Raw genomic sequence first — 25,280 nt, forward strand, 5'->3', positions numbered from 1 at the left:
TTTTGTATATGTCAATACACAGTGCAAAGGAAGACCTTATTTCCAGCTGCAGCTTTCCGTATGAAACACACTGGCTAACACTTCAAACACCTGAAAGCTACAAATTCAGTAAGACTCACCATGTTATTATACTCAATAACATACATTGGAAAAGTTATCAAAGAAAATTCAATATGCCACATACAGATGACAATAAATAATGGAAATAGATGCTGATATCACAAGCATCGCAAGTAAGAATTTTGGATAGCCCAAGGATTACAAAACTTTAATGAACATATAACTGATTTGTATCAGCAGTAACTCCTTCAATGACTGTCCAATTCAGTAGTATTAAAAGAAGAGCCACATATAGTCAGAATACTGCACAGTATCTTAGACAGTTTTGAGCTGCAGTTATACATATTCATATTTATACCAGTATGAAAAATTAGTCTCCTTTATTGAAGGAAACTTACTAGGTTCTGTATGATAGTGATAAATATAGGTAGACCAGGAAGGTCTCTGTTAAATGACAGACTAATCCCAAAAAGTTTTTTCCATTTTTGCAAATGGAAAATACATGCAAGTAATTTTTTTTTCAAGCACCGATACTGGTCTTGCTATAAAAACCACTCAAGAAAGAAAAACAAAACATACATGATAGCCAGCTGTCTATGCAACCCTTAAGTACTTGTTCCTTCTAAAAATGACTAAGCTGTACTGCAAAACTAAGAAGGCTCCCCACCAGAGGTAGTACTAACATACATAAAGATGTCAGTAAACCACCATCTCCTGCTGCCAAGGCATATCAGCTGCTGCATAGATAGAGACATTCATTCACAGATGTGTGGCTCTTTCACCTCTTCAGATTAATGTTTTTTACTGCACCACCTACCTATACAGGCTCAAAAGTCATTTGCTGTTGCTACTCGCATGTAGCTAAGAAGGATATTTAACAGACGGACGCTGACCACACCTGAGGACAAATCCACTGCACACCACAGATAGTTTATGCAAAGAAATATCTTTTCTGATAAACTTTTTTTTTTTTTTAAATTCAAACAGCGTGCCCAAAGTTTATAAATACAGATTTGGCAACTATTCAGCCATCTGGCTAGCGGATACAACTTCTTCTCAAGATAAAACCATTAAACTGTCATTACACACGCTCTTACAGTGAAAACTCTCACCAAAAAGTCATATTTTTTCTTTTGCTCTTTATCCAGGTCAAAGGATATTCCACTAAGGCCACAGGAATACTAAGGAAACAGGCAAAACTGCTAATAAGATGAAATCTACACCTTTTAATTATCCAAAAATAATGAAATGCTGAGATCATCAATATTTCATTACTCTTGTTAGTATTTTTACTGCCTTTTGGCATAGCATTATACAAACTGTATCTTAGAAAAAGGTTTTTATTAAGATCTTAAAAGAACTCCCCAAAACTATGACTCTGTTTTATCACTCCTCTTGCATGAAGATACTAAAGCAGGCACTATTGCTCATTTGAGAGGAACAAATGGACTTATTCATCCTACTGTGGATTTTACCAGGTTTACCAGGATTAACTGTCACCATGCGTGAACACATACTAAAAACTGAAATGAGCAGCACCTTATCTTGTTTTCCACATTTTTCCCCTGAGTAAGTTTATCTAAAAATATTTAATAGTTAGAAAGTACATGAAGTAACAAAATTTATAAGCTGAAGAAAGCTAAACGCTTGAAGAAACTAACAATACTGCAGCTAAAAATGTAATGACGCAATCCACTGATTAAAAAAAAGAAAATAAACCAAATTTTGAGTAGGTGGAACTAGCATGCTGTAAAAAGCTAATAGGTGAAATAATGCGTAAGAAAGTATTTAGCTGCATTGTGCAAAGCTTTATTGAGGAGTCAAGAACTCCTAAATTCTGACTGTGAATCACTGGCAAATTATCATCAGATCACATTTAGCTCTTCCAACAGCTCTGTCTGCTAATATAGTAATGCTAATATACTAAGTAGAAAAAATTACTAAATTAATTTTATTTAAGGAGGATTATTCACCTCTCTGAGAAATATTACTTTCTTTGTTGGAAGACATTTTGAATGGGAAAAAAGAAAGAAGCTCCTTCATTTGTCTCTAATACAAAAGTGATTTCTTCTGTTCTTCTTCCAGCCTGGTAAGTAAATTTTGCAGCAGCCAAACAGAGTCAGAAATGTCATGATAACCCTTCTTAAGTACGTTAGAAATTCAGTTGGACAGCCAGACAAGCACAAGGGGAAGAAGCTGTAAATCAGCTGTAAATCAGTAGTTTGTTGCAGTATTGACAGAAGAGAAGGGATTGCACAGGTCTAAGAGCGGAATGACAACAAAAAGGCATGAGCAGCATGAACAAGACTGTGGCTTTTAAAAAGGTTTCACTCTACCTCTTTATTAGTGGAGGGCTCTGCTGTACTGCAGACATCCTGGTGATGTTGCCTACTTGACGACTCAGCACCCCGAGGTGAAGAAGAATCTGGAGATGGAGACTAGACATGGCAAGAAAATAAAATTAAATAATGATCTGAGTGAACAATGTAGAAATTCTTCTTTCATAATTTCCTCTCACTTGGCAGAGGAAATAAGAAATGAGTGAAAAAAAGGAAAAATAAAAAACAAAACAGGACAAACATTTTTGAGATGTTGTAACCCTTGACTTTATCACAATGATAACATGTAACTCAGTACCTCACTGGACTTGGTCTGAACAGCTAAATCTTTTTAAAAAACCATTTATTTATCAGTAATGTATAAAATAAACAGGTGGAAGACTTGAAAATCTGTACACAACGGCAATAAGGACCGAGCCAAAAAGTGTGTCATAACATCATTCTTGTGAGGTAAATGGAGGATTGCCTGTGGCACTGGGCCAACTGCTTACATTTACTGTCAGCATTCAGCAACACTGCAGTCACAGGGCTGCCAGTTGCGCAAGAACATTCCTGTTACATGCAGGCAAATGATTCTGTGAGCTTACTGAAAGCTGTGAGCAACACAGACCCATGTTCTAGAATTCTGACATTTAGTAAAGAAAATATGAAGTCATTAAGCAGAACTAAGCTGTGATGGTAGACAGGCGAGTTGATCACAACCAGAGAAGAGATTCTGCTAAAGGTAACTTACTCTTAAATGTTAAACTGTAAAGATGGAAGAGAAGACTGCAGTTTCCCTAGCAGCACAAAGACTTTCAGGCATAATAAACCTGAAGTAGTAAATTAATTTCATTTAAGCAGAAGCAGGCTGTAAAACTTGTCCATAAATGTCAGTTCCACTATCTTTAAAAATACCTTTTATTAACTGTACAAAGAAATACTAACATACTCAAGGACTTCTTAATGTACTAAATGGCTATACAGTACCAGTATAATCAATGGTTCTTCAATCTGGAGGATTTACAAACTCTGTAAATACTGCACAGTTCATTCTATGATCTAAACAACATACATGCCTCCTACATCAAATTTCCTAATTTCCTTTACTTCTTTAACCCATAGCCTTTAACCCATAACCTGTGTCTCATACCATTTCCTAGTCATTCAGCATCATCATATTAGAACATCACAGTATAAAAACAAATGGAACAGCACACAAAGCAGTATCATCAAATTTCCAGTTCTATGTGATCTGTCAGTGAGTATTTTGGTAACTGTGGGAAAGGCTATTCTAACCAGAAGCTGTTCCTGATGAATGCTGACAAAGAACACCATAGTGAGGTACCACAGAAGGGCAAACTGGAATGTAAACGTGACACAACACTGAGTTGGAATTAATGATGGTGACCAAAACATATGAGAGTACAAAGCGTCAAGCCAGCACGCATTTTAAAGGCAGATTTTCAAAAGGTATTTGCAAAACAAGTCTGTGCACATGATAAAACATAAATCCTCTAAAGCAACTTCAGCATTTGTTTATACAAGCTGAGTTTTTAACTCAGCAGAGCCAGATTTCTACAACCTCCTTTGATATAGGGAGTTTGGCCAATTCAACAGTTCATCAAATGAACTGTTGAATCAGTGGCAATGATGGCAAAACAGTCTAATACCATTCTTTCATTTTCTTTACAAGAAGAAAAAAGAAGAAAAAAAGAATCCTCTTCCCTAACCAAAATTATCAATAATAATAATATACTGCCTACGAATAACAAATAACAAACTCCCTACAAAGTTTGCTACACAAGAAGAAACAAGTACTGCCCATGAAAACTTTTCTACCAGCGTTTGAAGAAGAAACATTCAGTTTTCCTTCACATCACAATGTTTGTTCAGAGCCACCACTTACAATCCACAAAGAAAGAATGCAGTCACAGTCTGGAAGTAGCTTTTGTGCCAATAATGAAATAAACTGACAAATCACAGCGGACAGACAACTTGCACAGCTGTTGTATAAACTGAATTCTAAAACAAATGCTTACCAACTGCTTCATTATCTGATAAGAAAACAAGTTCTAGAAACCTAACAAAAATGCTTTCAGAACAAACAAAATAAATGCATGTGAAGCATGCTGTTATTACATAGAGAGATCCAGCAGAGGAATGAAAGTGTTTTCTAAAGTGCAGTAATAAAAAAGTACAAGTTGCCCACTTGAATATCTACTTACGCTTTTCTTACGATACTCAACCTGGTACATCCAAAAATTCTCCATCTCAATTTCAGTGTTGTTTGATTCTAACTAACACACAACTCACTCCACTTGAGAAGCCTTCCCTGCTATTGCTCAAAGAAATTCTGTAACAGAACTTGTAACTGGAGAGGATGAAGCATTGTGTTGCATGGAACTTATCCAGGTCAATCCAGCTGGCTGCTGAATAACTTGTGAAGAAAAACATAACCAGCACTGAAACTTCTTCAAACACAACCACCTGCTTTCGTTTTATAAAAGCAATGCTGTTTTACCTATTTATGGCATCAGAGTCTCTGAAAACAGTATAACTTTGGGCCACAAATAAAACTGGAACAGAAAGGATGAAATGCTACTTCAGCACAGCAAGATGAAGTTAAACAAAAGACCATTACTTAAAATGTCTGCACACAGGCTTCTTGGCCAAAGAACAGCAGATTACCTCTTCCTGTACCTAATTCCCAGAAGATAATAGGGTAAAGCAAGGGCTTTAAATTTAATTGACCTCAGTGACAAAAAGTTCCCTGAATGCTACCACACATACTAAGCAAAGGTCAAAGCACTACAAAATTTTCAGATCCAGCATGCAAGTGTAGTCAGATCTGTGCCCCATTGTTTTAATTGTCTATCCATTGTAATCTATCAAACTATTTCTTGCTATTAATTTAAAACTGACTTTCAGACCATGACTGCATTCCTTATATACTATAGATAGTGTTATTAAGCATTGTACATTCAGTATAGTTATGAGCTAGTGTTGAAGTTGTTCTTTCCTTCAGGAGGAGAAAGAGTAAAGAAAATGCACCTAAATTCCACAGCTGAAGTTTCTAATAAGCAATCCATCACAGCTGTCCTTTTTCAGGACTTGATTCAAAGTATACCTCATAGAAGACAACAGACCATTCATTTAACAGATGCTGGATTAGGACCTTGAGTTTGTCAGAAACTCTCTTACAGTCTACAGAATCTCCAGTTAAGCAGGATGTTATGTATATTCACTACTCTTCTCTAGAAAGACATAAAACAAGTTCTGTCTGATCACGTGAGCAATAACATGATAGTATTTAGAATCACAGAATCACCAAGGTTGGAAAAGACCTCCAAGATCATCCAGTCCAACCATCCACCAGTCACCAATATTTTCCCACTCATATCCCTCAGTACAACATCTAAATGCTTCTTGAACTCCTCCCAAGATGGTGACTCCACCACCTCCCTGGGCAGCCCCATTCCAGCACCAGACCACTCTCATGGAGAGGTATTATTTCCTAACATTATTTCCAACGTGAATCTCCCCTAATACAAGTTGAGGCCATTCCCTCTCGTCTTATCACTAGTCACATGGGAGAAGAGGCCGATCCCAGCTCACCACATCCTCCCTTCAGGTAGTTATAGAGAGCAATAACGTCACTCCTGAGCATCCTCTTATCCAGACTATACAATCCCAGTTCCCTCAGCTGCTCCCCATAAGATCTGTGCTCTAGATCCTTCACAGCTTCACTGTCCTCTGGACATGCTCCATTGCCTCTACGTCTTTCATGTAGTGAGAGGCCCAAAACTGAATGCAGTACTCGAGGTGTGGCCTCACAAGACTTATGTAAGTTTGATTTCTGATTCTTAAAAATGGAACTAGAAATCAGATTGCTGGATCTTAGGAGCACCAACATTTTCTCACATCAGGAAACATTTTCATCACTTCAGGAAAGGTCTGGCAGGAAAAAAAGCACTTAAGTAGAGCTCTGTGAATTCAAGTTAGTGACCTGTGTCTGTTATATTAATGTATAAAAATGACAGTATAAAGGAAAAAAATTTGATTTTACTTCTTTGCTGCTAGCTCAGTTCATAAGAAAAAGAACAAACTGTAATTTTCATGTGCCAAATATGAAAACATTTTCTTGGATAGTTAAGTACAACACTAAAGTACCACAAGACAGTGTGCTTTATAAGTAGAACTTTCCAATGCAAAAAGACATAAATCACTCAACACAGGCAATCTACCTTCCACTCCTACCTATGGCTACCTCAACTAGCTATCAGAAGGCAATATTTCTTGGCCAAAACTGCCTATTTTGTTGTTGTAGAGCATCTACTGTGACTTGAACAGTTAAAATTCTGTTCACTAAAAACTAGACTGACACCATCAACATATATTCATAGCTTTTAAATGATCTCAAGTACCCATTAAGAATAGAGCTAAGGAGCTAAATTTCTTTACAATATAACTAATCATTATTACTAGTCTGCTTTGGATAAATTTGCATTAAATGTAGTGTTAAGATGAAGGCTTTGGAAAAAAAAAGAAAAAACTATTGTACACATACACACATACTGTGGAGCAATGTACGGAATTCATTTTTTACCTGTGACACAAGAAAGAAACTCCAATTTGTTCTCCAGTTAAAAATGTGACACAACCACATCTCTCTGCATAACAGCACACTCATGCATCAGTTTCATAAGTGGTTCAGGACATCCTCTTAATACTGCTAATTTGCGCAGATGATAACAGAGGTTAACTTGAGGGAAGATAACAGACTGATCTATTCAAATGAGAACAAAACATTTAGTGGCTATAGCACCTCTCCATATAGAAATCCCAGGCACCCCAGGTGACTCCTGCATATTCAGCAACTCAGAGGTACCACTCTTTGCTTCAATGAGCAGACCACTGCCTTCAGCAGGGACTTTGTGCAGTGCAACTTCTGCTGCAAAAAATGACCAAACAGAACACAAGTAAGATACTTGCTTATAGTCAACAAATCACTATTCCTGCAGATTCAGATATGGCCATGAATAGCCTGTAAACACAGCTAAGACAGGTTATGTTTTGTATGTAGTTTAAAGTGATCTGCAACAGTGAGACATGCATGCGCCAAAGAGGTTGCGTATGATCAGAAATGAGCTTTATATAAGATCTGAGAATTTCAGCAGTTCAAGGCATCTTGGTTTGAGGTGATCTCACTGGTTTGGCTGAAGATGTCTGCTGATGATAAAGCTTCCTGCCACTCAGAGCCAGAAGACAGTGACTGACAAACCTCCTGAGGGATATGAATGTCTGCGAGTGCTGAAAGTCTGAATAAACTAGCTTTTAAAACACTGTCCATTACCATCTGCACAAGACAAACACATAATTCTACAGCAAAATTCACTGAGGTTAAAAAAACTGAGATTTTTTTACCTGAGTTATGATTGCATATCTACACCAATGTCTTTCAGAAAAGATCCCAATCTGTTACTGTTTTAATTACTAAATCTTGGATACAAAATACAAATATACCTAAGGATAAGAAGAACATTAGATCTGATGCAGAAAATTAATCCAGATGAGCTTACAATAAATGTAACTCAGACTGCTAGGGAAAGAGGCCCTTTGCCTGTTCCAAAGAACCTCTCAGCCACAGAAATCAGGAGTAGTAAACATGCAGTACCATAGCCACACTCTATGGGCTGGTAACTTCTCTCTAAATAAAACCTTACTCTATGGGCTGGTAACTCTCTAAATAAAACCTTAAGTCTGTACAAGCTCTGACTGTCCATCAGACAGCACACATATGAAGAGGGCAGGGTCCATTCAGCAGCGTGTGCAACAGAAGGAAGGCTGACAGCACAACAGGACTCCTAGAGCTGGTGCAGTGCTGACTGCTTCTCTCTCTCAAGCATGGACTTCCACAGCTGTACTTTCACTTGAATTCATAGTTTGAATACAGTTCCATGACTCAGTTTAAAAAAAGAAAAAAAAGCGTGCTCTAGAAAGCACTTACCATCATGAACATTAATTGATAAACGTCTCACAGAATCATAGAACACTCTGAGTTAGGAGAGACCTACAAAGATCATCAAATCCAACTCCTGGCTCTGCAAAGGACTACTCAAAATTCAAACTCTATGTCTGAGAGTGGAGAAAGTTAGAAGGCAGCCTAGCACGGACTTACAGGACAACAACAGTGCAGTGTCTGATGCACGGACTCATGTGAATGATTCAAACTGTTTATTACAAGTTTCATACCACTTATATACCTTAACATGTTTTTTTTTCTAGCTTTCTCATCCAGCCCTACAACTTTCCCATCCACTTTACATGTCAATAGAGCATTCTACAAAACACTCTTCAACCATTCATGCAGGCACTTATCCAATCAGAACCGTAAGACATTCTTTTTACTTCTAGAGGTGCCCTTGGTACTCATGCTGTTTATCTTGCTCCACAGCTGCTGCTCTGAACAGTTTTTCTTGTATTCCAACATAATAGCAAATAAGGGCACAAGCAAATGACAGAGCAAAGAATAGTATTCTACAATTGAGAAATGCCAGTTGAGGATGACATGAAAACTTAGTCATAAATCTTTAAAGACCTGTATGCAAGATGTAGTGATTCAATACAGGAACATTAAGGCATCTTAATTTTCTCATAGACAACCCTCAGCTGGTACTCACTGCTCACAAAAGCGCACATCACAGGACCACAGATGTACATCTGAAAGAATGAGGATGCTAAATGAATGGTGTATTTCTTGCATTTTCAAACACATGACAGTGTACTTTCTGACATTCTTTATAGAAACTACATATTTTTTACGTGACTACTACTGCATTTTCTTTTCAGCAGTACCCTCAGCTACTAAGAAACTCTGACTGGCTTTCTTCTGTGTGACTGATGAATCACCATAAAACTTTCTGCTCTGGGGATTAAAATAAATATTTTTTTTTTCTTAAGCTGAACTTTCTATAGATTTTTAAGACTGTGATCTTGACAGAAAGATGACCCATAGTTTTTGTGCTCAACAAAGAGTTTTAAAAGGCTCACTCAGAGAAAGAAAGCAGCATCTTAATAATACAAACTCATATTTATTTCACTTCTATTCTTTCAGTCCCAGTTCATCTATTAGTGAAACCTGCTTAATTATTTAAAACAGACTTCTTTATTCCCTTGTTAATAAAACATCAGTCATCTTCTGGAAAAAGTGAGGCAACTTAATCTCCATAAAGACACTCAATTTCTGGACTCATCACAATTGAGATATACGGCTGAGAACTCAAGGATTGAAATAAAATACCCATAACCAAAAAGAACAGAGACACAGACAATACAGCACATTCTGTTTTATGTGAAAGGTTACTTTAAGCTGTGAGTCTCCACCTCACAAATCCAAGCCATCTACGTATTCAGTTTGAATTTGCATTAGGTTTTATTCTAATGAAGTCACCATCTCAAGTGTCTGCAGAGAAACAGACTGTGGCCACCACTGAGGGATCTTTACAAAACTGAAGTCTCAGAACACAGCAATAAAACATTCCTTGCAGGTCAACGAAACAGTTTTAAGATCTATAATTTAATAAATAACAGACCTCAGTAAACCACTGTTTTCTCCTGATAGTGGAGGAAATAAAGTAGGTAATCTGACTCTATTCTTTGGTCATGAGAAGACAGAAATATTCCTTAAATCCCAGCCAAAAGAAGATCTACTTGAGTGTTTGGGCCTTTTGGTGAATTTCTCAGCAGGCCCCTATATTTTCACAACATAAAAAGCCACTATTATCACAGTTGACATTTTAAACGATTTTCAGACCTTTTGTACAATTTATACCAGAATACTCCACCTTATTCTGAGGTATCTCCTACGAAGAACTATTATTCCTTTGTCTACTCTGCATCCACGCACTGCAAACATCTTCTACACTGATCTTTAAGCACTGTAATTCCTATGCTTGGCTAGTTGTACCAACAACAATTTTCTAATGGAGAATCTGAAAAGAGTAATAAGTCTGAGCTACCTAAATGAAGTACAGGCATTCCCTTCCATGGAGATAACTGTAGGAATTGAGAACAGTATCCTTTTAGGGGATATGTAGGCAGACCATAAGCTTCACACTGGCCTCCAGCTATAAGTATTGTTTAGTAGCTATGAATAGAGTATCTCCAGTTTCACACTGACTTAACCTAACTGCAGCTTCACAGCTCTTTTCCATGGGTCAGTTTTCTGATGTCACATTTCTCACAGCTGAGCAGCTTTAACTGTTACTGCACTTGAAAAAGATGCACTCATGAGGCTATTTCCAATAGATTTTAGAAATTTCCATAGATTTTAGAAATGTACGTTGATTTTTCCTATCTCAGATGTCAAGCTACAAAAAAAAAAAAAAAAAAAAAAAAAAAAAAACCACAAAAAAACCTGTATTTATTACAAAGACAAAGATTAAAGATCAGTGTAGAAGACGTTTGCAGTGCATGGATGCAGAGTAGAAAAAGGAATAATAGTTCTTCGTAGGAGATACCTCAGAATAAGGTGGAGTATTCTGGTACACAAATTGTACAACAGAGAATTGTTCAGGTTTTATCAAATACACAAGTACTATACTTTTCCACAAACCACCTGGTACCTAAGAGAAAGCATCACTAAAGAAGGTGCACAAGATCACTGCAGCAAAAAGTCTCTATTGTTTAATAGATAGTTGCAGATAGTTGGTTACCCTATTTATTTATTCACACAAGGCTGCTGTCTACCTTTGACATCATCATACTACCCATTTATTGCAGTAGAACTTCTCATGGCTGTTGAGTAGTTTTCATTCTTTGTATACATACAATACATTTGCTATGGGGAGAAATAGAAAGGAGTTCCTGGCAGATTAAATATTAAGTAAATGTGGAAACATGGCTTCTTAAGAACAAACAGACTTTTACTCAAGTGATCTGTATCCTTCAGATGTTTACTGCATAAATCTTTCCTAAATACCAAAATATATCCAGCTGCAGGCTAGCTGAAAACTTCTTGGTTTCTAGCTTCTCAAAATAGTCTCTGGGCAGTACAAAATCATCTTCGTCCACATATTCTTCTATGAAATTATCATCTAAATGCTCAGAACTAAGGAGTGACTTTATTGTGAAAAAAAGGAAAAGAGTTTGTCATATTTAATGACTCTCAACTGGAAATCATTCTCCTGACTCTCTAGCTGAATCGCTCTCTCGAAGAGCTCCTTGCTAAGCAAAAAGTGACCATTACTTAGCTCTAAAATGGACTCTACCAGTTTCAGTATCACATGATTAACTGTACAGAATTATTACAAGTATTTCCAAGCAAGTATCACCTCTAAAAGCAAAACAGTTTCGTTAAAAAAAAAAAAGCAATGTGAGGACAATTTTCAAAGCAGACCTTCCAAAATAATGAAGGCAATAAAATACTCAATTTGCATCATCTGATGGTCCATGGTACTTCTAGGCAAAGAAAAGCATGTCTGCACTGCCTCTCTCTGTCATTCCTTCTTATATCAAAACCAAATATTAGTAGTCAGATTGAGTTACATCTCTGGCATAGACTTGATTACACTGAAAAGCTTGTGTTTGAGGATCCTGCTTCTTTTCCTTCCAAATGGAGAAGGAAAATCTACATCCAGATAAACAGGCTTTGGCTACATTTTCACTCTGATCACTCACAGTCACTTAGTCAGCATTAACACAATTTTGTTGAATTTACTGCTATGAAATCATAGAAATGCTCTGTAAGAAAACAAGCTGTTCAGAACAGTATAAGCTGAAATATGATGTGAAGAGTCTACTAAAGCATACACCATACAATCTTAAATTAGAAACAAAATCCCCATCCAATCCCAAGTCCTGTACTATATTCTTCTTCTGCAATACAAACTTCCCCCAATCTGCTACAGATCTTCTAAACCATTATTTGACTTAATTTCTCTTTTCAAGAGCACAGACTGCCTGTACAGTCTGTACAGACTACAACCACCATTTAACTTTGCACAGAGTTATACTTATCACTACACATCACTGTTGTAATTGTAGTTGGAACTTAAAATCTCAGTCAGGTTCTTACCTGACAGACAACGAAAGCTTCTGAATTGGTGCAAAACTGAAACACCAAAGTACTTCAATATAGATACCAATATTGAGGGAGACTGATAGAAATCTGTTTCAACTACTGTATGAATACACCTACCAGAATACCTGGAAAATCAAATTCTGCAAAGTGTACTGATACTTAAGAGATCAGCGAGCACGCCCTCAGAAAGGACTCACCACGGATACACAACTTAGTCTTGCTGAGAATATCACTCATTCTGGCTGTTACGATCAGACAGTCAGGAACCAATAGAATGTTCTCTGACCCTCGCAGAAAAAGACAGCACTGGAAGATACAGTCCAAGGATCAAAATGTACAGCAAAAGAGTAATGTAATCCATATTCAAACAACAGCAGAGAATTAATGAAAGCTTTTGGAAATCTTTTATATTAAAGATACTCGTTCTCTTTTACAGAACAATCTGAGAATGTTCCTTTAGCCTTCAAAAGACTGCTAATCAATTCTGTAACTTACTTAATGTAAAAAAAATATTAGTAGGAATAGTTTTTGCAGTGTTATTTATTTTGGTTTCATTAAAAATTTCAATGAAAATGTGAAGAAACAAAAACAAACTCAAACACACTTATCACTATATGTTTCTAACAGCTTTGAAACAAAAATAAAATCTGAAAGCTACTTCAATCCCATGTTCCAAAAATATCTTCTCATTTGTAGAAAACTAGCATTCATAGTTTGGAAAACAGATTAAAAAAAAAAAAAAAAAAAAAAAAAACAGAAGAATGCAGTATATCTATACAACATGTGATCTTTTTTCACCAATTGAATTCTCTTGTCTGAGCCTGAGGTGTTCTGGACAATTCTGACACAATCCTAGAATTTTAGAGTAATTTAGCTGAGAAGGCCAAAAAAAAAAAAAAAAAAAAAAAACAAAAAAAACACCACAAAAAGTTCTTCCAAAATAACAAAACACAGAAAGATGATTCAACAGCAATGAAGAGGATGGAGCAGATGTTTGCAGTACAGCGCAATTATTCTTGAACTAATAGCATGGGACTGCTTCAGAAATTGTTTTTGCCTGGTAGGTTTAGTATCCCAGCTATTTTCACAGGCATAAATTTAACACAGTTAACAGATGTTTATGAGTTTATTTTATTAGAAATACAGAAAAAGCATGAAATTTCAGGTAAATATTATTATATAAGCCAAAGGAACCACAGACTGTGAATTAATTCTGATTCAAGTTAAACGTCATGCCAGAAGTAAAGAATTTGAGAAATGTTCATACTGTATATCTCAATGGTCTTTGATACTTACACTGATGGAGATCAAATGCATTTTACAGTGTTAATATACTGAAGATCAAAGCACAGTTCTAGAGAATGCAGGAGGCCAAAGCCAGTGAAGCTTTTCTGGAATCTGGATATGTGACATCATCACATATAAAATTTACATATTTTTGATGGAACTGTTAATATTGCTATTGAGACTCAGAAACCTAGAATTAACAGAAAAATGAAAGGCTAAATTATATAAGACAGTTTCAGAGCTACTGTAAATATCCCATGGCAATGAAAAATTGAAAAGCATTTGCTTCAGGAGCAAAAAAAGTGAAGAACTTTGTGTGTCAAATCCCTTATTAGCTTAACTGGGGCCAGAAGTATTTCAACAAGAAAATTTTGGTCCACTTACAACACACATATATACATGTTTACCTTTTATAATCCCTCTAGAGTACATATCTTAAATAAGTAAAGCACCACATAATTTGCTGAAGAACATGTCCCAGAACATGAACAAAGTCCACCCTCTCTCACTGCAATGTATGCTACTACTAAAGAAACACATGAAGAAATAAGTAATTGAGAACTGAAAGCTTTGTGTACTCACATCTCCATCTAGTGGCCTCTGGTCGTCAGAATCCCTGGTCGGGCTGATGTCCTGCCGCATCACCCAGATAGGCTCCTTCGGTTCATCGGGAGTATAAGGAGAACGGATGGTTCTTGTCTTCACTTCCTCAATAGCCTCTTTAATATCCTTAATGGCTAGTGAAATTGCATCTCTCTTTTCCTTGCTGTACCTCTGCACAGTTTCTCCCGAGCTGGATGTAACTCGAGAACCAGGTGGGAGCTGGCCATTGCTTTCATGCCCCCCACCAGGAAGAGCATGAGCATGCTCCAAACTCTGCTCGGCTTCTGGCATGTCTTCAGCTGCCTTGTCCAAGCTTTGGGAGCTCATGCTCTGCTTCACCTCTGCCACAATCTGATCAATGTCCTCCTCTTGTTCATAACTATCCATCCTTGGGTAGGGTGCAAACTCTGCCTCCTTTTCTGGGCTGTCAGACTCTCCATCAGACCGCTCATCATAATGGTGAAGACGGGCACCAAGGGCCTCCTTGCGGTAATTGTCAGCCTCCTCCCTTTCCCGCTCATACAGCTGGATCCCCTCCCTAGCATCAAGGTCTGGTGTATCCCCTATCTCCTCATACACATGCTCCTGCAGTCCATAGTCAGCGTAAGGCTCAGCATACTGCTCATCCTCCCCTCGGTGGAATAGTCGATGTGTGTAGACATAACCCGAGTAGGCTGCGTTCATGGCTTCCTCATGCTCGATGGAATGGAAGTGTAAGTGATTGGGCAGTGTTCGGTTATGAATGGCCTCGCCATGCTCAGCCTCAGCATTCTCTGTGTATTCCTCAGACTCAGGCCTATACTGCACTGCATACGCACTCTCATCTTCATTCTCCTGAACTCTCTCTGTGTCGTAACTATCCTCCACTGTGGCTATCACATCCCCTTCTGCAGTATCTGTATGATTGTGGAAGCCACTCTCAGTGCTGGCTGACCGAGCTAACATCCCTTCCTCCTCCTGCCCAGGCAGGCCCCCTTGGCTGCTGTTTGTATGCCTTGGATAGTGAGCTGCATACCGCTGCTCCTCTTCCACCTGTGAGTGCTCCAGGTCAGCTTCTACTGACTCATTCACTGCTCCACTTGCTGGCTCTTCACTTACCTCCCCATCAGGCGGTCCAACCAAATGATTCATGGCAAGTTCTGGTGGGTAGGTCACTTACTCTATTGACATTTTGTCAATCACAGCTGGAAAGAAAAGAAAAAGCAACAAACTATGAAGTTACTCTAAGAAAAAGTGGAGACAATGAATAGAAGCAATAAATGGCACCCTTCCATTCCCAGCAGATAAACTTCTGATTCCATCAGCTCTGAAGTCAGAGGACAGCCAGTACTACAGTACAACCTCCTGTAGAAATACTCTCCAAAAGCATGAACAAACCATGATTCTCTTGGGTAGCGCTCTTCCCACTTTTACCAACAAATTCTCTGCAGAAGAATCATTTCCAAACATCTCCTTGGAGCACCTTCTATGGACTGCTGTAGCATTTAAGTGACATTGAAAGGCATGCATTAGAAAAACTAACAATTGCCAGGGGCTCTAACATTGTAGAGGTATGACAGAAATATTCCACCACTTTATCTGGAGCTTACTATCTCTGCATAAAGGAAGAATGCAATAATGTAAAATGGTAGATTTAGTCCTACCACTGCAGTCTGCAATTGGTAAGATACATGACACCTATGCAGACCACATTTCTCTAATGGGGTATCTCCAGCTGAGCTGACCACCCTAACTTCTGAGATCAGCAGAGATAAAAAGAGAGACTCAGCGTGCATCTGAAGTAACCTGTTTCTTCTCCTAGGGAAGCATGTGACAGCTACATTCAACATAGATATCTTCATGGAATCTATCTAAAATTATCTAAGATGGATGATGACTCCTGCACCAAATATCTTTCCTGTAACATGAAGCAGCATTACTAATTCTCACAACCTGACCACAGTGAGACTAGCAAGGCATGTTAGCCTTGCTGACTGATTAAAAGCCTCAAAAGATGATACAAACACTAGAGATGTCTGCCAACAACAAAGCCCACAGAAACAGGAAAAACCCATAAGAATACAGTTTAAAGTATGAGAGTTTCTTAGAGCGAGCAGGCTTATCTACCTCAGAAGGTTTCATTTGCACATAATAGCTTCAGCTATTCTGAACCTTACCCTACATTTTGAAATGTAGTGTCATGAAAAGGGCATCTCCAGAATTCTAAGTTAAACTGTATGTCTGTGGGTAAAATACAACTTCAGCCTGTGTTTTATTGTTGGAATACTTTAAACTTCAAAGATCTATAAAACCATGTACCAAATACTAATTAAAAAATTAAAATTAATGTAAAATAGAAGTTGAAGTCAATCCCCCGAGTACAGACAGAGAGGTTTCGATGGCAAATAGCTGAATAAACAAGCTCCATGAATGAGCATTGGAAATACTGACAAGAAAACAATACCAATTTCAGCTGCCCTCTGTCAGAGAATTTGACAGGCAGGAAAAGCTAGATGGGAACCACTTGCATTGCAGCCGCAGGGGAAATCTAATGGGATCAGCTTCCAGATGAGCAAATACTCCTCCTTGTCTTGTCTTAGCCACACCCATTGCTTTAGTCTAAAACTTAAGAATTCTTACATAAATAAGGAAGTAAGGGAGCAAAATAGAACACTGCCCTTGTTCCAGACTAATCTCATTTTCAGAAACAGTCTGTGCGTAATTCTTGTAAACCTGGCACACTGTGTTTCAGCTCTAAAATTTGACATTTTATCTCCTTCACAAGTGAGGAAGAAGTACAGCGTATCTTAATATCAAAATTGAATTTTCAAAGTAATAGTTAATGTATCACATGAATTGAACAGGTAAAGATTTTCTATACAAATTAATATTGTTTCAAAATAACTATGAGGAAACTCAGTTTGCTTTCTCCATCTAACGAAGATATCCAAGTAAGAAACTTTCAATGACAAGATAAGGCCTTTTGCTTCTAAGGTTTGCTGGAAAGAATGGACAGATGTGTGTCAAAACTACCAAAGCAAGCATTCCTCTGCCCCCAGCACAGAATAAGAAACTGCTATTTAAGGAAATAAGAACAAAAGCTCTCCAGCACTTTCAATTTCAAGCCCATAAAAACAGTGAAGATGCTGATGTGTAACAGCCCCTTGAAAAGTTCATCCCAAAAAAGATTTCCTTTCCCTTAATTTGGACAGAATAGAGGATTACTTACTAATTTTTATTTAAATATGTTGCAGACTCATATTTAAGTATCCTTCACAGAGAAAGGGCAGTATTGCAGAAAGAAATGAAGCTACGCAAAAACACAGGAGAATGACCAACTTTCTGAAATCTTTAACACATATATCCCAGCACACCTTCAACTGAATGATAATAAGTTAGAAGGAAAAATTCCAGATGACACAATGTGCTTTAGGACAACCAAATTTCCAATAGTACCTGAAAATACATGATTCAGTTTTATGAATCTTAATAGGAGAATGCAACACACTAGCTTACTATGGAGAGATAGCATTGTGGACAGATACAGATGTATGAAACAAATTAGAGGGATTACAGACGATACAAAATATTCTAATGACCACCCAAAGGCCTCAACATTTTCTTTACGCAAAATGGATGCTTCCACAGTAAAATTCTTTCACTTACTAAAGAATGATCTCAGACTAATTTCATATACTGAAATTTCCAGGTTACGTCTTTTGAGGGAATGAGAAAACTGTTTCACTTTTAAGCTTTCTCCCAAGGAAGGTCCTTTTCTGGTTGTACTTACTCGGTTAATTAAATTTTACTTTTTAACTTTGGGGGGAAAAAATTGAATATTTCAAAAAGCACTGAAATTGATTCACTAAACCGGGGATCTGAATAGAAGTCCCAATAATCTTCAGTGAGAACCAAGCATCTAAGTATATCCATTCAACTACCTAACAACCAGTCTTTAAATCACCTATTTAAATAATAAGATAGATGTTTAACTAGATCTGTTTTCCTATGTAGAAGCTGAAGACTACTAAAATATTATTTTTCTGATTTTTCCTGATTTTTCTCACTAGGCCTTCCAAGAGCACTTCATCTCCTACAAGCAAACAGAAATCAATACCCTAAATAAAATGCCATAGACAGAAGAGAATATAAGCAAGAAAGGTCATCTGACCCGGGAAATAAAGACAAAGCACTCATCTGAAATGTATCATACTCTCCCATTAATTGCCCGGAACAGCAGCTGTGCTTCAGTAATCACACATATACAGGAAAGTGCTTTCTGAGCACTCAGCTCTGCACTCAAGACTTGATGGATGAATCTGTCTCCAGAACAGAGAAATCAGAGGTTGATTACTAGTGCAACCAGCTTCTTCCTGAAGGTTAAACTACCTCATTGCCCACAAAAAAGAAAAATTAAACATCTCCACATATTTTTCATGCAACAGTATTAAACTGCTTGAGAATTTTTCCTTGCTACTTTACATTAAAGAATATTTAAAATACCAGCAAAAGGCTATGCTATCATCTGGAAACAAGACTACCACATTAATGTTCAGGAAAAATTTCCAATAAGGTAAAAATATGAGATTCCAATTCGATTATTTGTTTCATTCATTCATCTGTATAATCACTTGCCTTCTTATGCATGTTTACTTCATAAGAGTATCTTAGGGTGCCCCCAAAGCAGCCCCTTCTCCCAGCTGAAACAGTCCCAGCATGCAGCCTCCCCTCATAGGGCACAGTCTCCAGCCCCACAGCCCCAAGGCTCGCCCTCCCCTCATGCTCATTCTGTGTGTCTCATGCTGTGAGCACAGCCCCGGCCCCCGGGCCCCGGGCGCCCCCCCCCCCCCCCCCCGTCTGAGGGGCCACATCCCATTCCCACCGCCCCTCACTTCTGCCCAGATGCAGTACTGCCCCAGCTCAGCTCCACGCCACGAAAACCTGGGGCCACCCCTAGTTGCACCCCAGCCCCACCTGACCCAGTCTGCATCACTGAAACAGATTATTTACACACACATTTTTAAATCAATTTTCTCATATATATAAGTCATAACTGTTTCCTCTTATTTCACACAATGTTTTTAAGAGAAAAATTAGTATGTGTGGTGACCTTGTAAGCAAAAAGAGCTTTGTCTGTCCTAGAAGTCAGCTGTTCCCTGAACATGTTTACCCACAACCCCAAGTCACATTAGAAGCAGAGAGACCTCAGGCTGAATTTGCAAAGTCATCACACTGAGTGTAAGCTGTCACAGCACACACTCCACAGAATTTCATAAAGTACTCCAGCAATGCACCAATATTTCACTTGTACAGGTCTTTACAAAAGACAACAAGTAATATTTATTTAAATACAGCATGATTCTCAGTCCCTCAAGAACTATGCTACTTGGTAGCACACACACATTTCACTTCAGGCAGCAGAGGAAGCCTTGGAAAGAAAAAATACACAACGAGAGTAATATTCAGTTAGTCACAGTGCCATAGCAAAAAAATGTTTTCAGTGCAGGATTCATATTCAAATTATGTTACTGAACCTATTTTATATCTAAAATTGCTTCAATACGTTAAACTGTACCAAGGACTGCATCAATTGTACATGATTTCCAAACTCCTTCCCCGCAAAAACACATCAGGGATTAGGGGAGGATTATTCTTGCTCAAGACAAGGCACTGAAAAATACCCATCTCTAAATACAAGCTATATCACTGAAATAAACAAAATGAAAACTGCAGGTGTAGTTACCTATATGCAGAAACACTTACAGTACACACGTACGTAAATATGTGCTTGTTGCCCACGTGTCTTAGTCTTAATCAATAAATAAACAGGTAATATGTTACTCTATTAAGACTGGAAAGGCTGCATTCAGTACTTGACACATTTACTAATTAAAATAAGCTACGTAAATTTCTGGACTAAGATTTCTTACTGCAGAGATTTTTTTTTCTAATCACAACTAGCCTAAAAGAATATGTAGATTCCTAGAAGAAAGGCAATATTCTTGCTATAAAATAGTTGTACACTGGCCCATGCTGAGTAACCACGGCACCTAAAAAATCCATTGCCTAAATGAGAACTGGAGCCAGCCAGGCTCTGTGCACAAGATTCAGGGACTTACCATTCAGGTCTCCCCACAACTGAAAGCACGAGAGACTGAACTTTGGATGTAACAGAGGAAGAAGAAACCATAAATTTATGACCAAAGGAACACTCAACTACTTGAACAGAACCATGAACAGATTTAGGTCTCTGGTAGAAATATAAGTAAACTGTAAAAATTATTTGGGACAGATAATTACATCTATTACATAAATATTAGTGTATGTATACATATATATATATATATACTAATACATATACTAATATATATAAATAATGCATTAAACATTCTTAACTCCAGGGATTCATGTGGAACAAAGAACCAAGCTGCAGTATGCACCTAACTGACTGAAAGGTCAATCACACATTGGATTTCATTTTTCCACTACTTCTAAATCTACTTTTACAGATTTTTACAAAGAGTGTAAAACTTTGAGGTGCAAGGGATGAATATGCGTCAGCACAGACCCAAATGGTATAATCTCCTTGAATACATGGAATTAATTTAGGCTGATTTAGAATCAATTTCCACATCATTAACAACAGTCCTTACATATCTCTTTTAATTAGAATTGACATCGAAGCCAAAGAAACCTGTACCCAGCAGTTCGGAAATGTCATAATTCCCTGCTAAACTTGTAACAGAGTACTGCAACCACACCATGTTCCTGCAATCCTCATTTTACTCAAAACTTTAAATCTGTGCAAGGAACACTATTCAGTAACTGTTCAAAACAGAAAGACAAGAGGTCTCAAGCACTGGTGAAGCTTTAGGGCACTGGAGAGAATGTTCTGCTCATAAAAGAGATTCTTCCCATCACCTTTTGCTACTGAAGTTCTGTTTGTACAAGAAACAGAGACAAAGGACTCTGGGACTATGTGAAAGTATCCATATGCTACCAGAGAAAGGTTAACTGTATTAAGACCCAAAAGCATCAGAGAAAAACGTTGAGAAGAACCCCAGGCAACCTCTGCAGTAGAATTCAAAAACTATACGCAGTAAACCAAAGATTCTTATAAGAAAGGAAAAAAAAACACAAATCCCAGTTTGAAACTGGTTGAGAGAAGAAATCTGACTGCTCTCACCAACCAGAACAATAAAGCATCATAAGTAAAACTGTTATTCTAAAAGCTAAGCTAAGGAAATGTAACTTACTCTTTCCACTCTGCTTCGATTCTCTGACAGGTTATAGCTATCTTTATTTCCGGTTGTACTATGGATTGAATCTTTAATTAACAGCTTTATAATCTGTTAATTGCACCAATTTCCACATAAGAAAGATACATTAAAGCCATATGCAAAGTGTCAAAGCATAATGACATCTAAGATCAATAGTTGAATAGGAAACTAATTTCAGTCTCTGTTAGAGGTAGTGAAATTAAAAATGAACATTTACTGATTCTGGGCACATGGTTATTTGTAATTTACAATATTTTCCTTTCTGTGTAAAAAGGGAAGAACTGTCTCAGAAAGCATAATGGAAAACAGCAACTCCTCAAAGATTAAAGGATGCTATCTTCGCAACTGTGACGTTTTTATAGCAGTGAAAACTATATATGTCTATTTAAACAATGGGACAATCTATGCTAAAAACAAACAAAACGCACACAAACAAAAATCCTGAAGTCAACCTAACAAACACAAGACCTCTTCCATCTCCTTTTACATGCTACAGCACGTACATACAAAGCATCTGTAAGCAGAGCTAACAAACATGATAGATACAGTAAACTGCAGAGAATGACACAACCTTCATATGTATGCCCATGCTTGCGTCATGAGATTAAAACTAAGATATCCAATAAACTTCTGAATTTTCTTCCTCTGTTCACAAATAAAGAGTATCCTACCTTTCTGGCTGAGACAATCTTACTCAGGTGTATTCTTGATTGTTGTTATACTCTAGATGTAAATATCTACCATGCACAACTATTCTTTGATGCAATGGAGACAGAAAATATACCAGACAAGAATTAAGATTCAAAACACTCTGCATCTGTTAAAAATTCTGAGTCATTTAGTCCTTCTGATTTAATAACTTGAAATTACAGTGTGAAGGGAAAGTCAATTTTTATCAATTTTGTTGTGGAAAGCGCAATTTTCAAGTGACTTAAACACTACATTTGTTAATTCCTTAATGTGAACAAGACACACGTTGTGTCAGGTACACAGAAACATTCTGACAGCGCTGAGATGACCTCAGTAAAAGAAGGATCTGCTAGAACCAGTCTCTTAGTTAATTGTGTCCTTCAGCTGAACGAAGCAAGAGGAACAATACTTCTAGTGGCAATTGTTTCAAGCAAACAGAAAGGCTAGAGTAGAAATAATAAAAAGTCCCTAGGACTGCCAAGCAATAGATTATTTACTTCTTAAAGGCATCTGTAACAAATCTAGCAGTTACCAAGACAACACTTCTTGAGGTAAAAAATCTGTTTCTTATCTTCCCAAATCCAAGGCTCATCAAAAAGGTATGGAAATACCACTGAAACTGAAACCACTAGATTGTGGATCATCCGATCCATAAAAGGATTTGGTCTGTGGAGCTCACAATTGCCTCAGAGCTTCAAGCTAACAGATACACCCTCACAGAAAGCAACAACTTTATTTCACTGCTATCGAAGGAGCTGTATCTCAGTTAAGCTGAAAGCCGGTGGGAAAGACAGGATAAAGAATGTGCTTACCATCTATCATGCAATAGGGAGATAAAAATGTACCACTGCCTGGCAACCATAACATCAGCTATGAAAAACACCAGATTTTACACTACCCCCCTCCTTCAACTCAGAAGCATGAAAGACTCAAAAACAACTGAATTAACACTTGTTAGCTGACAACCCTAGGCTCCTCTTCAAGGACATGATGTATACTTGGACCACATTATTAAGAAGCTGCTTTTAAGCACTGTTTAGCTTGCCTGGTGGAGAAACAGAAAAATCCCACTAATAGAAGGATTTTACTCAAAGGTCCAGGCTAACCAAAATTAATTAACTAACTAAATACACTGAATGCAACTTCAAAAGGTTTGAGCTTCTACCTATACAACTTCTATATTCAGTAAAAAAAACCCAAAAACCAACCAACAAACAAACAAACAAAAACCTATGGAACAACAACAAAGATGCAAAGGGAGAGAAGGTGGGAATGTATAACATAGGTTACAGCAGTTAAAATTAAGTGTTTTTTATCATCCCCCAAACAGACACCTTTCTCTTCTACCACACTTTCTGTTAAAATTTTAGCCCAACCAATCTCAGACATAAGCTGCAACAGCACTTGCAGCTCCTTCAGTTTCTTCTATTCTGAGGATAAACTGATTTAGTCCCAGTAAAACAAAACAAAAACCACTGCCAACACAAACAAGTCAGAACAAAGCAACAACAACAGAAGACCTAAAAAACCCAAAACTACAGAGAGTAGCTCCAGAGGCTTGAAAGAAAACTGATCTGTCACTTCCATCTTCTCACAGATTCACAATTCTGTCACAGTGCTACACCATAAAGGCAGCCTCACTGCCCTCCTAAGTACCATTTGGAAGGATGCCATTTACGTCTGAAGCTATTAGAGAAAAAAATGGCCAAACTGGACATTACACAAGCATATCTTCCACTAGCTTCTTGAACGGTGATGAATTCTCAGCAACAGAGCAGATGCACCACAAGGTATCCCATGCAAGATTTTTGGCTGCCAGAGGCTGGTCTGACTAGACCAGCACCTAATTGCATTTGACCAGCACCACTGGAGATGTCCCAGGCTGCCCCAATTTTTATCTAGTCTGACATAGGAACAGCTTCTGTGCCTTGGGAAGCTGTGCCCCTGTGCTCCTCTACAGGGCTGATGTGAGAAAGGTCACTTGTCCCAGAGGTGAGTACCAAGACGGGTCTTATTCCCCCACACAGGGGAAGACCTTGACTGAAGCCTACTTTCTGCACAAGCACATTTCTGTTAGTACTCCAAGGCAACTACACATTAAATCTGTTCCCAGACATAATTAAAACCCTACTGAAGGCTGGCATTTCTCCACATCTGCAGCTCAGAACCAAACTTGAAGAGTCTCACTAATTACAGTCCTCGCTGGGTCCTCAGAAACATCTCACAACAAGCAGACTCAGCACAGACTCGGCAAGGGAGATTCATGGTGGGGTGGAAAGGAGAACTGTACTTAGTTGCAGCTTCCTGAACTCCTCAGTTGAAGAAAAAAATGATGCTGAAAAAAAGTGATGCTGATCAACTTAACCAGATCACATTGCCAATGTATTGCCAAATCAAGGACATCGGAACCAGATATATTACGTCAAAAACATAAAACTTTCCACATTCCTCAGTTTCTATCCACTAAGCAGACAAGCTTACCATACATAATGGTAATTATACAGAAGCGTTCTCCCAGTTAAAAACAAACAAACAAGCAAACAAAAACTTGAGGGCTATCACCCAAGTACACTTCCCTATTCAAAGTTTACAGCTAGAACTTCCAACAAGTCAAGTCAAGCAATACACACAACAACAGGAAAAAGGGACAGAATGTTGGAGTCATAAGGGAGACAGAACACAAGACATATTCTAAACACAGGTACGGTGGCAGTCATCTTCCTTTTAAATTACTGTTCCTCCCTCACTGCCCAGTGCTTTTGACTCCCTTTCAAATAAAAATTACTTCAAGCTTCAGGTGTCTCACGTTTCTGTGAAAATATGTTACTTTGTCTTCTCCTTAGAAAAGAATTACTTAGATTTAGTAGAAAAATAAGCACATTGAAAATACTTCTATGATAGTCTCCTAATCTTTTTATAACATTCAGACAAGCAAATACTGCAATTACAGCAGAGAAAAGTAGCAATTAAAAAGTGCAA

At 37.8% G+C, this 25,280-nt stretch overlaps 1 protein-coding gene across 3 annotated transcripts in view; it reads right to left on the reverse strand.

The window, feature by feature from the left end:
* APBA1 (amyloid beta precursor protein binding family A member 1) overlaps window positions 1-25,280 on the reverse strand; it is an 81,194-nt gene that overhangs the window by 18,094 nt on the left and 37,820 nt on the right. For all 3 annotated transcript variants that reach the window (XM_042877333.1, XM_042877334.1, XM_042877332.1), the window contains exons 2-3: window positions 14,332-15,536; window positions 2,397-2,498 (exon numbers count right to left, since the gene is read on the reverse strand). In XM_042877333.1, coding sequence (XP_042733267.1) covers window positions 2,397-2,498; window positions 14,332-15,483 — 1,254 coding nt within the window. In that variant the 5' untranslated portion in view covers window positions 15,484-15,536. The remainder of the gene's footprint in view (window positions 1-2,396; window positions 2,499-14,331; window positions 15,537-25,280) is intronic.

Source organism: Lagopus leucura, unplaced genomic scaffold (assembly GCF_019238085.1).
Source record: "Lagopus leucura isolate 7727_CA_CO unplaced genomic scaffold, USGS_WTPT01 Super-Scaffold_100018, whole genome shotgun sequence".
Taxonomy (NCBI): Eukaryota; Metazoa; Chordata; class Aves; order Galliformes; family Phasianidae; genus Lagopus; species Lagopus leucura.